Source organism: Periplaneta americana, chromosome 16 (genome assembly GCF_040183065.1).
Source record: "Periplaneta americana isolate PAMFEO1 chromosome 16, P.americana_PAMFEO1_priV1, whole genome shotgun sequence".
Lineage (NCBI taxonomy): Eukaryota > Metazoa > Arthropoda > Insecta > Blattodea > Blattidae > Periplaneta > Periplaneta americana.
This window is the reverse complement of record NC_091132.1, coordinates 8,303,687-8,317,450: the sequence shown is the minus strand read 5'-3', so window position 1 is coordinate 8,317,450 and position 13,764 is coordinate 8,303,687. Positions and strand designations below refer to the sequence as shown.

Genomic DNA, 13,764 nt, shown 5'->3' with positions numbered 1-13,764 from the left:
AGATGTGCTTGGTATGGTCAAAACCAGTAGGGTCAATTTGTACAATTCGACAAATTCTGTGTGGAGTTGTTTTGATTTTAAATGTGTCACCAGTTCATGAGGGTATTTTCCACGAAACTCTTCCATTGAATATAGGACTGTCAATTCATTTTTTAGACGAACTATATCAAACACTGCACTGTGCTTTACATTCAGCGCATCCAGGGCGGAATTAGGAAAATTTAATTTATAAGACTGAAATTTGTTTGGATCAAGCAATGAAATAAATTCCAACTGAGGGAGATTTCCAAACCTATCTGTAATATGGTTTGTCACATTGTCTATTTTTTTCAAAAAAATATTCTCCTGTATTTTATGACATCATTTTCTAGGCATTTTCTTTTTCGCGGCACTTCTTCACATTCGACTTCATTACAAACATCACTCCATAATGCATAAAATCTGTATCTCTCATGTAGAACAGTACGTTTTGTTTCATTAACCTTTTCTACACAATACAGAATATCCAAATGCTTCGTTTGAAGAATGTTGTACAGAATGTCAATGTATGCATAGATCTTTGATAACACATTTAGAAGAAATTTGGTCTCAAACTCTGAAAGGAAAGACAAATATCCACGCGCAAGAGCAACAGTTTCACTTTCCCAGTCTGATGAGTTGTTGAGTATATTTTTAAAAAAGTCCACCAGCAATTTACGGTTCTCCTTTACAATATTGACTATTCTGGAAGAGAAATTTCATCTTGTGGGTGCATTTCTTGGAATTATTCTGTTGGAATATTCAGTAAGAGCATGCGCTCGTTTTGTAGACTTGGGGAAGAAGCTACTTAGTCCATTCAATGTCTGAAAAAAAGATCCGGCACTCCTTAATACTCATAGCTGACTGAGATAAGACTAGATTTAGGACATGACTGAAACAATGAACAAATAGAGCTCTAGGATAAATGTCTTGAACTGTGGTTTTAAGTCCATTTATTTCTCCAGCCATCTCTGCCGCACCGTCATATGTTTGACCAACTAATTTGTCTCTAATATCATAAGATCCCACTATGTCCATTACATGATTAAATAAACCATTACAGGATCTATCTGCACTCATATCAACGAAGGAAATAAACGTTTTTTGAACCTGTGCTGTCTGGTCATGGACATACCTGAGAGTGGTGGATAGTTGTGATTTGTTGCTTACATCGGATGTTTCATCTAAAATAACTGCAACATGCTGGGCCATGGAAATGTCATTCTTAATAGATTCCATCAACACGCCACTGATAGGAGCTATCAGGTCATTTTGAATTCTGTTGATGTGCCCTTAAATGTTGTAGACGACTCTACATGTTCTCGAAGAGTAGTGTCGTAGCTGCTCGACAAATGTAAACATTCTATATAGTTGCCTTTGTTAAGTGAATCTTCACTTTCGCCATGCCCTCTGAACGGCAGTACTTGCATGGTTAAGAAGCACGTTGTGTCGATTAGGCTTTTCATTATTTCTCTGTTCTTCTTCACCATTTCATTGTGACGCGCCACATCCGATTTCAATTGTTGATCAAGTTGGGTGTCAATACGAACACTTCCAAAACAAGAAAGCTGAACAACCGAACGCAAATGACATTGCGATCGTTCGTGTTTGACAATGGCATTGCTGAGATTATTTAAATTATTATAACCCTCTTTGTTCCACACACTTTGTTCGTTACAAATTAACGGTTAGCACGTCTAGCCGCGAAACCAGGTGGCCCGGGTTCGATTCCCGGTCGGGGCAAGTTACCTGGTTGAGGTTTTTTCCGGGGTTTTCCCTCAACCCAATATGAGCAAATGCTGGGTAACTTTCGGTGTTGGACCCCGGACTCATTTCACCGGCATTATCACCTTCATCTCATTCAGACGCTAAATAACCTAAGCTGTTGATAAAGCGTCGTAAAATAACCTACTAAAAAAATCGTTACAAATTAATAAGCATGGCCAGCAAAATAATGACTGCATCCTGTTAGCTAATTAGTTTTCACATATTGGTTCACATTGAAATAACGTAAATATTCTCTACTCTTTTCTTTATGTAACAACTTGAAGTTCGGAAGCGCCGGCACTGGTCTTCCCCCCACAGTTACAATTTCAACTTTTTCGTTCAATGATCTACAACCGAAAATCCTTTTAAAAATCTGTTCAATTATACAGTGATCTTCTGCCATATTACAACAATATCGCAGTAGTTTTACCTCACTTTGTTTAAATAAACTCTATAACACACTCACTTTGCCAATAGAAGTTCAAATAAACACTATAATACAGTAATTTCATCACCAAAAGCGCTTTCATTAGCGCCTACCAGCCTAACGTACTACGGCAATGGGCAAGACACGTAAATCAGGGCGCATGCGCCAGCTGTTCTAATGTACTGATTATGAAGGGAAACACTACGCTCACTGCAGGGCCAGGGAGGCTCAGCAAGCCGAGCTGCCCAACTCTCCAGTGACGAAAGATGACGCGAGAGCGAGCACACAGCGGACAATAATTGAAATGCGACGTACAGTACCAACCAAAAGGAAATGAAAATAGGATGCCAAGCCAAAATTTGCTGAAATTAGTTAAGGACTCTGCAGACTTTCTTAAATTAACAGTATTACTTTTAAATACAAATTTAATAAATTTCTTCCTGTCTGTCTGGGTAGGCGCAGCAGACCTAGCCTACCCAGAATGCACGCCACTGCTGCTCTTACGTAATCCTCAAGTGAGTATTCTGCTACAGAACATAGGAACCTCAATTTTTTGCTCGTTACTTCTGAGTTTTACTTGTGGAAGGTATTCGAGAATTAAGACTTTATTTATATTTTTACAGAAATTATTCGAAACGAATTCTGTGGTAGACACAATGAAAGCAGAGCTAGTAGCTCTTGAACCTGAGCTGAAAGAAAAATCAGCAGCAACAGCAGAACTTATGAAACATCTAGTGAAGGAGCAAAGTCAGGCTGACAAAGTAAGACAGATCGTGTTGCAAGACGAACAAACAGTGAAGGTGAGTCAGTGAACGTTCAGTCTCTCTTTCCGTATCAAATTATCTTTCTAATCGTATAGTATCTTATGAACTTGAAGAAACTTAGGAATTTGTGTGCTAAATTGGATTTCTACATTCCTTTTCCAAAATGAGAAACATGCCTGAATCATTAAGTTGAGAGTTGATGATGATAATATTTGATGACAGAAGTCGTACCGGTACACAACGAAAGATATGCTCACTTTTAACGAAACTTATCCAAGTCGACCACTTAGTTCTCATTCAACTGTGAGTAGAATAGAAGCAGAATTCAGAGAACATGGGCGTGTCAGAGATGTAGAAAGATCATTTTCTGTTAAGAACGTCTTGTTTTATGTTCATTTTATCTACAAAACTGCTTTCAGATGATATTAAGAAAACTGTAGGGCAACATTTCGAAAAAGTTGTCGATGACGTCATATAATAATGGCAAAATATTTTGATTCGATGAAAGCATTCCTTTCTAAATACAAGGTTTGACGTGTCTGAGCTTTTTGTTCAAAATACTTTCGTTGCAGTCAGGAGTTACTTTTGAAACACCTTGTATATGTACAAAACATTTTTAATTTCCTGTCTTTACTTCCGCCAAACAGTTGCTATAAAACTTTTTTTTTATTGTTATCCTCAGTTTTATATCTTTTACTTATACCTGATTATGAATGTTCATGTTGAAATAATCACACCTACATTTGTGCATGTATGGAGTTCTGCTTCGCTTTATATTTAATCTAACTTTTATTTTTGTTTACAAAATATGTAAAATGTTATATTTCTTCTTTCAGACCAAAGCTGCCGAAACACAGGTTTTAGCAGATGATGCTCAGAGAGATCTGGATGCTGCAATGCCTGCTATGGAGGCTGCAACTAAGGCCCTCGATTCTCTGAATAAGAATGACATCAATGAACTGAGAGTGTTTAATAAACCACCGCACCTTGTCAAATTTGTTATGGAAGCTGTGTGCCTGCTTCTAGGACAAAAGTAATAGCATTATCATACATATAAATTCATGTTTATAGTGATATCATCTTCAGTGTTCTAGTCATAACTTCACCGCTTTATAACTTTGGTTGCTAGGTCCTTCTTTTTCTATGCTATATACAGTGTTTGAAAGGGACCATAGGGTACACGTAAATGAATAGAAAACCTATATTACGTTTTGTAATTAAATGCACGGTTAATTAGAAAATTAAGTTTGAAGTTTGAAGTTTGAGCAGTCCAGCAACATCGTTGCTAACAAACTCTACTCATGATACAGATATAAGAGGTCAGTGAACTCGGTGAGTCTCCATATGTAAGCTGCATTCTACCAGGACGTTGCCACTCGCTCACTTTGTGCAATGGCTTGAATGTAGGGGTTTTTTAAATTAGATTTACACGAAAACTGTTCACGCTATTGAAATACACCAGAAGGATAAATTATTCTTTATTAGATTTCCTATCGATATGGACAAAAATCACGATCCCACTCACAATAGTTACCCAATAAGATTGTTAAACATTTGGGAAAAAACATTTTTGTCTGAAAAACTATGAACTTTCCACCAGTCTGATAATATTATAGTTTTTTGTTACATATAACATGAGCTGTTCGCTCTGAAAATCTGCAAGACTTTTTCACTTCCACTCTGTATATCTCAAGTTAGAAGGTGGGTGCAGTATGATGGATTGTTCTACTTAAATCTATCGTAAATATTGTTTTTATATTTTAAGACTTTTCTATTCCACATTTTAGTTGCACTCACCTAGCAAACATAATTAGTGTATTATACCAAACAACCCATAACATCTTTTAAATATGCTTCCACAACTTGCATACAAGAGACCATGTGCAACTTGTTACACTTCTGATTTGTTCCACACATACATTGACTTTGGTACAGCATAAGATACAGAAATTGAAAATAGGTATCAATTAAGTCGAGGTCAGTTGAGAAGAGCTATACTCAAGTAATTGCAACAGCTTGTTCTTAAAAATAGGGATGAGTTATCGCGTTATATTTAGTTATTATAAAATTATTAATCCGTAAGATTTCTATTGCAAATCATAGAGTATTGAGAAATCTAAAATATTTATTTTCTTACTTTCGGTATCAGATTGGATTGGGCGTCTGCTAAACTTGTTCTGGGAGATACAAATTTTCTAAAGAAGCTTCAAGAGTATGAAAAGGATAAGATATCCGATGCTTTGCTGAAGAAGCTGAAAGATTATGTAGAGCATCCAGATTTCATACCTGACAAAGTTGCCACACAGTCCAAAGTCTGCAAGTCGATGTGCATGTGGGTGCGTGCTATTGACATGTATGCTAAAGTGTACAGAGTCGTGGAGCCCAAGAGGAAGAGGTTCGTATGATGTTTTAAATATCATTTGTTATTATTAATAAAATTTAGTCATTTCTAATTAAATTCTTTCACACTTCAGTAGTAACTACATTATTTATTTTTGAAATAATCCATGTTGTACATGTCCTGTTTTATTTATTTATTTATTTATTTATTTATTTATTTATTTATTTATTTATTTATTTATTCATGGCTGCAAAAGGGTATCTGTCGGATACAGGGGGGAGAACCATTAATCCTTCCCATTGAAGGCTTTAAGGAACCAACCTGGACAAATACCCAATGTCCCATCCCTACCTTCCCGTGGTGCAGCTGTTAGTAAGCATAATTTTACGATCTGAACTAAAGGGAGGGGCTATTCATCAATTAGCACTGGTCAGCTTGATGAGTTAATGACTGAATTTGGTATAATTTTCCTCTATTCAATACCTAATTCCCTCTTTACCCTTTCCTATCAGTCCTCTGACTGAACTCTTACTTTCTTCGACCCCGACGGCATTAGAGCATTCGAGGCCTAGGGGTTCATTTCCCTTTCCTTCCTCCTCTTTCTACTTTTCTGTTCCTAGTGCTGACCTGCTATGGCACTAAAATCGTCCTCCAGTGGCTTAAGGGGGGAAAGCTGGTGATCAACAAGATCTCCCAGCTAGGTCCAATGGACCCATCGACCAACAGCAGGTGTGGTCCTCCAGACATTCTGGGGGTTGTGTGTGAATGAAGTAGCCACCAAAACGTTAAAATATGGTGTTCACTTAAATCGGCTACAACTTGCCATTTAACCTCAAAATCTGTGCTTCAGTGGCTGGCCATGATAATGTCTTTGAAAAATATTGGAGTGCAAGAGGTCAAATGACTTTATTGTCAAACGCCTGGCATTAGAAAACAACAACATTTATTTATTTATTCATTCATTCATTGACTCATTTATTCATTTATTCATCAATTCATTCTTAATTTATTCATTGATTATTCATTTATTCGTTCATTCGATTTGACTGATCAATTGATTGATTCATTATTTATTTATTTACCAGTACTTTTTATTTATTTATTTATTTGTTTGTCCTTTTGTTCGTTCCTTCATTTATTTTTTTTTTACTTAATTACTTATTTGTTTATTTACTTTCTTATTTACTGTATTTCTTTATTTATTTACTTATTTATTATTTATTTATTCATTCATTCATTTCTATCTCTTTCTTTCTTTTTGTTTGTTTATTTATTTACTCACTCACTCACCCACCTATTCATTTATGCTTAGAAATGTGACACGTGAAGGGCATCACAGTCTCAGAAAGTTTTGGGACCATTGGCATAGACCCTCTCATTTCTTCTTCCCTGAATCAAATTGTGTGCAATAGTACAAATGTGTCTTGTTGAATGAGTGGAGTGTCTTCGTTTTCAAAGCACATCCTTCCCCTATAACAATTCCAATTGTGTACATACACTTCAGTGCTTTCATAACATCCAAGATGAACTTATGCTGCTGTACTCTTATTGTAGACATAAAGAACTTTAAGTACTAATCCTGAGAGACATAATCAGATGTCAAATTGTGGAACTGAAAACTATTTTTCTTTTACTTTAGACTAGAAGAAGCTGAGAGAGAACTGAATCAAGTGATGGGCGTTTTGAGGGAAAAGCAGCAACGTTTAGCTGAAGTAGAGAAACAGATTGCTCAACTAGAGGCATCCTATGACGCCAGTCTTGCAGAAAAGACCGAACTGGAACGTGTCATTGAACTGACCGCGAACAGACTGACAAGAGCTGGAAGACTGACGTCAGCCCTTGGAGATGAGCAGACCAGATGGGAGCAGACAGTCAAGGTGAGTGTCTGACTCATAATGTCTTCATTGGCTAGGAAATGGAGCTAAGCAATGACTACTGATATGCAAAAACTTTGCAGAATAAAATGAAAAGTGCAAAGCAGTCTCTGTTTTATGGAGAGACAAACAAAACTTATAATTTTTCAAATGTTGAGAACTGAAATGTTGCGAAGTTGCAGAGTTTAGTTGTGCAATAGGCCCTGATCTGTAACTCGTGTCAGTTAATGTAAAATGTTTCCATGATCACTATTAACTTACAGGAGCTCAGCGCCAATTTGATTACTTTAGTTGGAGATGTGCTTGTCGCAGCAGGATGTGTGGCATATCTCGGACCATTTACTAACACATACCGTGAAGAACTAATGAATCTTTGGATTTCTCATTGTAAAGAATTAATGATTCCTGCATCAGAAACTTTCAGGTACATACACATGGAATTACATGAACATTTTATGTTGCGTAGTGGAATTAAAGTTTGTGTTTATAAATGTTTGTATTCTCTTAAGGTTTTATTAATAATATTAACAAAAGTGACTTGGTTGCAAAGTTGTTGATTAGCTCGTCGTTTATAAAAGTGGAATATTTCAATATTAAAGTACAGTTCTCACATTTTGTTTCTTCAGTAGTATTAATCAATTATACATTTTTTTAAATCTTAAACTTGGGGAGAGGGGTTTGCTCCCCCTGCATATGATGCTTTTGTTTGGAGTGCATGGATTCTCAGTTTAGTAATGCAAGTCATTGTGAATACCTGTGTGAAGTAAATTTACAAATAAATTATTTCTCCAGCTCATATTTGTAATTACATCTTATTAAAGTAATTGCATGAAAATAGGCTTTCAAAAATCTACAAGTAAAGATAGGTTATATTTGTTATTTTTTATTTAAGAATTGCATGTGCTACGTGTATGACCGAAGACTTCTGCTACTTGTTATATTATGTATCAATATTGGTGCAGAATTTCCTCTTGATTCTTCATAGTGATGATGATGGTGGTAACAGTTACATCAGTGGTATTTGCATTATATTAATTTATATGCTTCTGACAGTTTGATTGCTGTTCTGGCTGATTCATACGCTATAAGACAGTGGAATACGTTTGGATTGCCTAGAGATAGAGTATCTACAGAAAATGCCATTTTAGTAACAAAGGCAGGAAGATGGCCCCTTATGATTGATCCACAAGAACAGGTAAAAATTGTAGATAGTATTTAAATAATTTGCTCATTGTACTATTTTGGATAATTATTTAAGACAGTAATAAATAAATTGCCAGAGACTCCTGTTAGAAAGATTTCAATATTTATTACCGTATTTTTTTTTTTAGAAATATAAATGGTTATTATGAAGCTGTTGTGCTTCAGAAACAATTAAAAAATAGTGTCGAAATATATACTCTCGTTCCTCTCAGTTCTCTTTGAACTCCGTGTCCTCTGTGTCTATCCTATCCTTTTTGTTATCTCTATTCTTTCTGTCCTCTCTGTCCATATACATATATATTGCCCAAGGGCAGGTCTTTCACTGCAAACCCAGCATTCTCCAATCTTTCCTATTTTCTGCCTTCCTCTTAGTCTTCGCATATGATCCAAATCTCTTAATGTCGACTATCATCTGATATCTCCTTCTGCCCTGAACTCTTCTCCCGTTCACCATTACTTCCAATGCATCCTTCAGTAGACAGTCTCTTCTCACCCAGTAACCCAACCAATTCCTTTTTCTCTTTCTGATCAGTTGATCAGTTTCAGCTTCATTCTTTCTTCACCCACTCTTTCCAACACAGCTTCATTTCTTATTCTGTCTGTCCACTTCACACGTTCCATTCTTTTCCATATCCACAATTCAAATGCTTCTGTTCACTTTGTCGTAATGTCCATGTTTCTGCCCCATACAATGCAACACTCCATACGAAGCACTTCACCAGTCTCTTCCTTAGTTCTTTTTCCAGAGGTCCGCAGAAGATGCTCCTTTTTCTATTAAAGGCTCCCTTTCCCATTGCTATCCTCCTTTTCACTTTCTGGCTATTCAATATTAATTCAATAGAAATTATTTGTCTAAATACTTTTCACATTAAACTTAATTCCTATATGTTGTTTATCATTTCCTACAGGCCAATCGGTGGATTCGCAATATGGAGAGTTCTGATGGGCTGAAAATAGTCAAGCTAACAGATTCAAACTTCATGCGGGTTCTTGAGACTGCCATTCGGCTCGGTAATCCGGTTTTACTGGAGGAAATTGGAGAGACCCTTGATCCTACATTGGGTCCTGTGCTTACCAAGCAGACCTTTGTCCAGGTAGGACAGTGCTCTACTATTACTCCTTCCACTGCTGCTGCTGTAATATGTCCTGTGGCCAAGTAGGCTAAGTAGTCCCCTTTACTCTCTTGCCTTTGATCGTCTGGCCACTCACCTCCCGTTAACAGGAAGCAGGGGCGTATTTTGCGGGCTACTGGGGCTACCGGCGGTAGTCCAAGGAAATTACAAAAGAAAAAGTTTATAATATAACATAATGTAATAATTTTGTATTATTAGTTTTACCATAGTAATTAAAATTAAAGTAATTGTTAGATATATTTAGTGTAATAATAGGGTCAGCGGTAGCCCAAACCCTTTAACCAGTATACGCCACTGACAGGAAGTCAACAACATCATATTTCCTAAACCTTTAATGCTAGGTTGGTGCAGTCACTGAACGAAACAGAAGTTGAGGAATAGACGACTTTATGTTACAACCATCTCCCCCAGCAGTGTTCCTACATCAAATAACACGAATATTTTTAACTTTATAGAAAAACACTGTCATTGATTCCAAATAAAACTGTGGAAATATGTTGCATTCCAGGGCGGCAGAACTCTCATAAGACTTGGTGATTCTGATGTTGACTACGATGAGAATTTCCGTTTCTATGTAACTACAAAGCTTCCCAATCCACATTATTTGCCAGAGATATGCATACAGGTGACGCTGGTGAATTTTACAGTGACTCCATCTGGTTTGGAAGAGCAATTGTTGAGGTAAGCCATAGGCATTATCGGATGATCATAAAATTGTCATTGGCATTCGTAAGAAACAAATGTGTTGCTAAATTGGCGAAATGTTAATCGCGAAAAATGTAAATTGAATTGTAATAAACTTAAGCTCGATTTACTTTTCTTTTACTTTCTCATTTTACTAAGTACAACGAGAAAGTATCGTGATGCTGCAAATATATATTGAATCGCTCAGTGGAATAAGGACCGAAGTCCAGAGAAGTAAATTTTTCAGGAGACGAAAAAACATCACATCTTCTAAATCATTACACCAACACTAACAAAAATTTGCACAGTTGTAGGTCATAATGCACCACTCTGACTGAAAATGGACACTCACGTGTGAGTTTAATAGAATGGGTAATAAATAGGATGATAAGTGGTGGACTTCAGTCCTTATTACATTGTTTTACTGCTCAAGTGTAAAAGACAAGCACAATAATCTGAAATAGTGAATTTTATTTATTGAATAAGTTGTATTTTCAGAATACACACATCACTTAAGCTATTGTCTAGAAAAAAAAACAGGATATGATACCAATATGATTAATAGTGATACATGTTATACAATAGAAAATGAGAAGTTTTCATCCATTTCAATGTAATGAGAAACTGCCTTCTGTCCTTAGTCACTGGCATCATTCTGAGTTCTGCTACCTTCATCACCCTTAATACTCTGCATTCTCTGATAGATATTTCAGGAGTTTAGATACATCACGCACCTTTGCAGGTAACTGCCCGTGATACAGCTGTGGTACATAGAGGAGACAGAAGCTGCTCATGACCATTCCGCTCATTAATTTACTGACCTCTACCTGGTGTTTGTGCAAATGATGGTATTGGAAAATCTTGTATTTTGATATCTGAAACACGTCACCATTTTCAGATGCGATTTTCTTGAAAAACTATGTGAAATACCCATCAAAGTCTTTGAAATCAGTGTATGTCATTTCAACAACTTGGAAGTGACATTTAACAAGTTCAATCCATTCACTTGGGATCTCCAATTTTTCCACCTACAGCGCCTCTATGAGACACTCTCCGAATCATACTCGTAGCTCTGCAAGTCCCGGACATTGGACCTTGTTCCATGGATTGAAATTTTTAAGCCGCTGTAGTATGGTAATGGGCATGGATACCGGGCATTTTAATAGTGCATAATGTGCGCCTTGCCTTTAAGAGTAAATTGCACTCAAAAAACCATTTTTGGCATTGCTTGAACTTGGGCCCTTATTCCACTGATCGCTTCATATGGTTATTTTAAGAAAATACAGGCAGACGTATTTTGATTCTCAATACTCAATTGGGATTATTATTATTATTATTTTTTGTATGTGTAGAATCAGTCTTTCAAATTCAGTGAAAAAACTTGAATCTGTAGTTAGGGGTGCGGAAAGAGTGCTGCCTAAGAAAGGGGAGTGCAGTACGCCTATTGTCAAATGTTGAACTGTTACACAATGAAGCACAAAATTCTTCTTTTCTCTAGCTTCAAAATCCGTAGATCACTAATACATATGAAGAGTCCACTTCAAGAATGATGGATGTCATTTGGAATACATTTTGCAGGAGAAGCAATTGAAAGTTTGAAATGCTTAGCACTCAAAGCTTAACTCTGATTTTCCGATCATTACTGGACAGTGACTATCAGTGTTAATGCCTATAACTCTTTATGTACATTCTATATGTCTTAAGCTTACATTGACAGTCTTGGTTCATTTTCGATAAGAAAGTGACATCCATCATTCTTGCAGTGGACTCTTCATATATAACAGTTTAAAATGCATATGCTTCTTCCTATATACAAAGATTATGGCACTTTAACTTTCTTTTCTATTCCATCCTGTATTGCAACTGAAAAGACTACAGTGGAATATAATGGACTTTATGTTGTCAGCAAACAACTGAATACATTAAGAAGATTGATCCTGTGTTGCCATTCCATTTCTTCATAACCTTTCTTCCTCACTGATATTTAACCTCGTATAATCATGTGATCTTACGTGGGTCAGTTTCTCTTCTTTCTTTCTCCCAGATGGAAACAATGCTAACATTTTCATGGGTAGTCTCTACTCTGACATTTGTCTTACGTATCCATACCATTCTAATTGTTTCTGTTTTATGAAATTTAGTAAAGAACTTGTTGTTGTTGTTATCTAATACGGGCTTTGGCAACGAAGCCATTAGCGTTCTTGCTCTCCAATATGTCTCAGTAAAGAACTTTGAATATCCATTTCCTTTTAGTTACCTTGTTTCTGATTCTGTCTAATCTGGAATGTCTCGCTGATCTTCTCAAATAATCCATTTCTTTTGATAGTAATTTCAATCTAGTATTGTGATTTAATTGCTAAGTTTCAGATCTGTATGTTATAGTAACAGATCACTTATTACAAATAAAATGTTATTTAACTTGGAATGCAAATAATTTGCTATTAAAGTACTTAATTTAGCTTTACATGATTTTTTTCAATGTGAAAAATATTGGAGCTGCAGAAGGGATTATGAACATTTACTGAGCATATACATGGACACCCTCCTGCACCTCCATGTTTATATTTCAGGTAGTTCACAATTTTTCTGTGCTTTCCAGGTGCATTTTATAAAGTTTTTTATTATTATTTTATAGTGATGTTGTTCGTTTGGAGAGACCAGATTTAGAGACCCAACGAAATGATTTAATAACCAGAATTAATAATGACAAAAATCAGCTGCAAAATATTGAAGACAAGATACTGAAGATGCTGTATGCATCCGAGGGTAATATTCTGGATGATGAAGACCTGATAGACACGCTGAACGAGAGTAAGGTAATAAAACAATGCACTGTTATAGTTTTACTTAGTAAAATAATTGACATGAAAACAGAGAATGTATCATTATAAAAAAACAGATGACAGTATGTATCTTTATACCTTTATCTCTCATTTCTAGTGTTTAATGGGTAATACATATTTACATATTACATATTTGCAGAATTAAATACTCTTTAGCCTGGTATGTGGAGAAGAAACCAACCGTACAAGTTGTTCTTCTGTGTGTTCCAACAAAGGAACAAGATTTCCTGCTTAAATGATGCTAGAGAAGCTTTGAAGTCAATGACAAAATGCTCAGCTTATATTTTACGTTATAAACCAAAACGAATTATTTGACTTGTGGAATATGAATTTACTTCATGAAATTCTTAATATACATATCTCTTTTCTTAGGAAACAGCAGCAATTATTGCATCACGGTTAGTTGAAACAGAGGCTACAGAAGAGAAGATTTCTATAGCTAGAGAAAAATATCGGTTGGTTGCAACACGAGGATCTGTGCTGTACTTCGTAGTTGCTCAGTTAGCTGATATTGATCCTATGTATCAGTATTCCCTTAAATACTTCAATCAGGTCCGTATACTGCAGCTTTTTTCATGAAATATCTATTGTGAATATTGTCAAGTGTGTGTGAGATTTGTAATTAATGAAATTCCTTTTTTTAAGTTCTTACTTAATACTTGAATTTAGCTTTATTTGCTGACATCAAGACATCCCTTTTAGATTTGTGC

General features: G+C 35.9%; 1 protein-coding gene across 12 annotated transcripts in view; it reads left to right on the top strand.

Annotated features, from left to right (window-relative positions):
- Positions 1–13,764, top strand: part of Dhc16F (Dynein heavy chain at 16F) — a 166,846-nt gene that overhangs the window by 121,530 nt on the left and 31,552 nt on the right. For all 12 annotated transcript variants that reach the window (XM_069812845.1, XM_069812841.1, XM_069812842.1 and 9 more), the window contains 10 exons: positions 2,836–3,012; positions 3,813–4,009; positions 5,126–5,371; positions 6,957–7,194; positions 7,455–7,615; positions 8,245–8,386; positions 9,303–9,488; positions 10,036–10,208; positions 12,847–13,027; positions 13,427–13,606. In XM_069812845.1, coding sequence (XP_069668946.1) covers positions 2,836–3,012; positions 3,813–4,009; positions 5,126–5,371; positions 6,957–7,194; positions 7,455–7,615; positions 8,245–8,386; positions 9,303–9,488; positions 10,036–10,208; positions 12,847–13,027; positions 13,427–13,606 — 1,881 coding nt within the window. The remainder of the gene's footprint in view (positions 1–2,835; positions 3,013–3,812; positions 4,010–5,125; positions 5,372–6,956; positions 7,195–7,454; positions 7,616–8,244; positions 8,387–9,302; positions 9,489–10,035; positions 10,209–12,846; positions 13,028–13,426; positions 13,607–13,764) is intronic.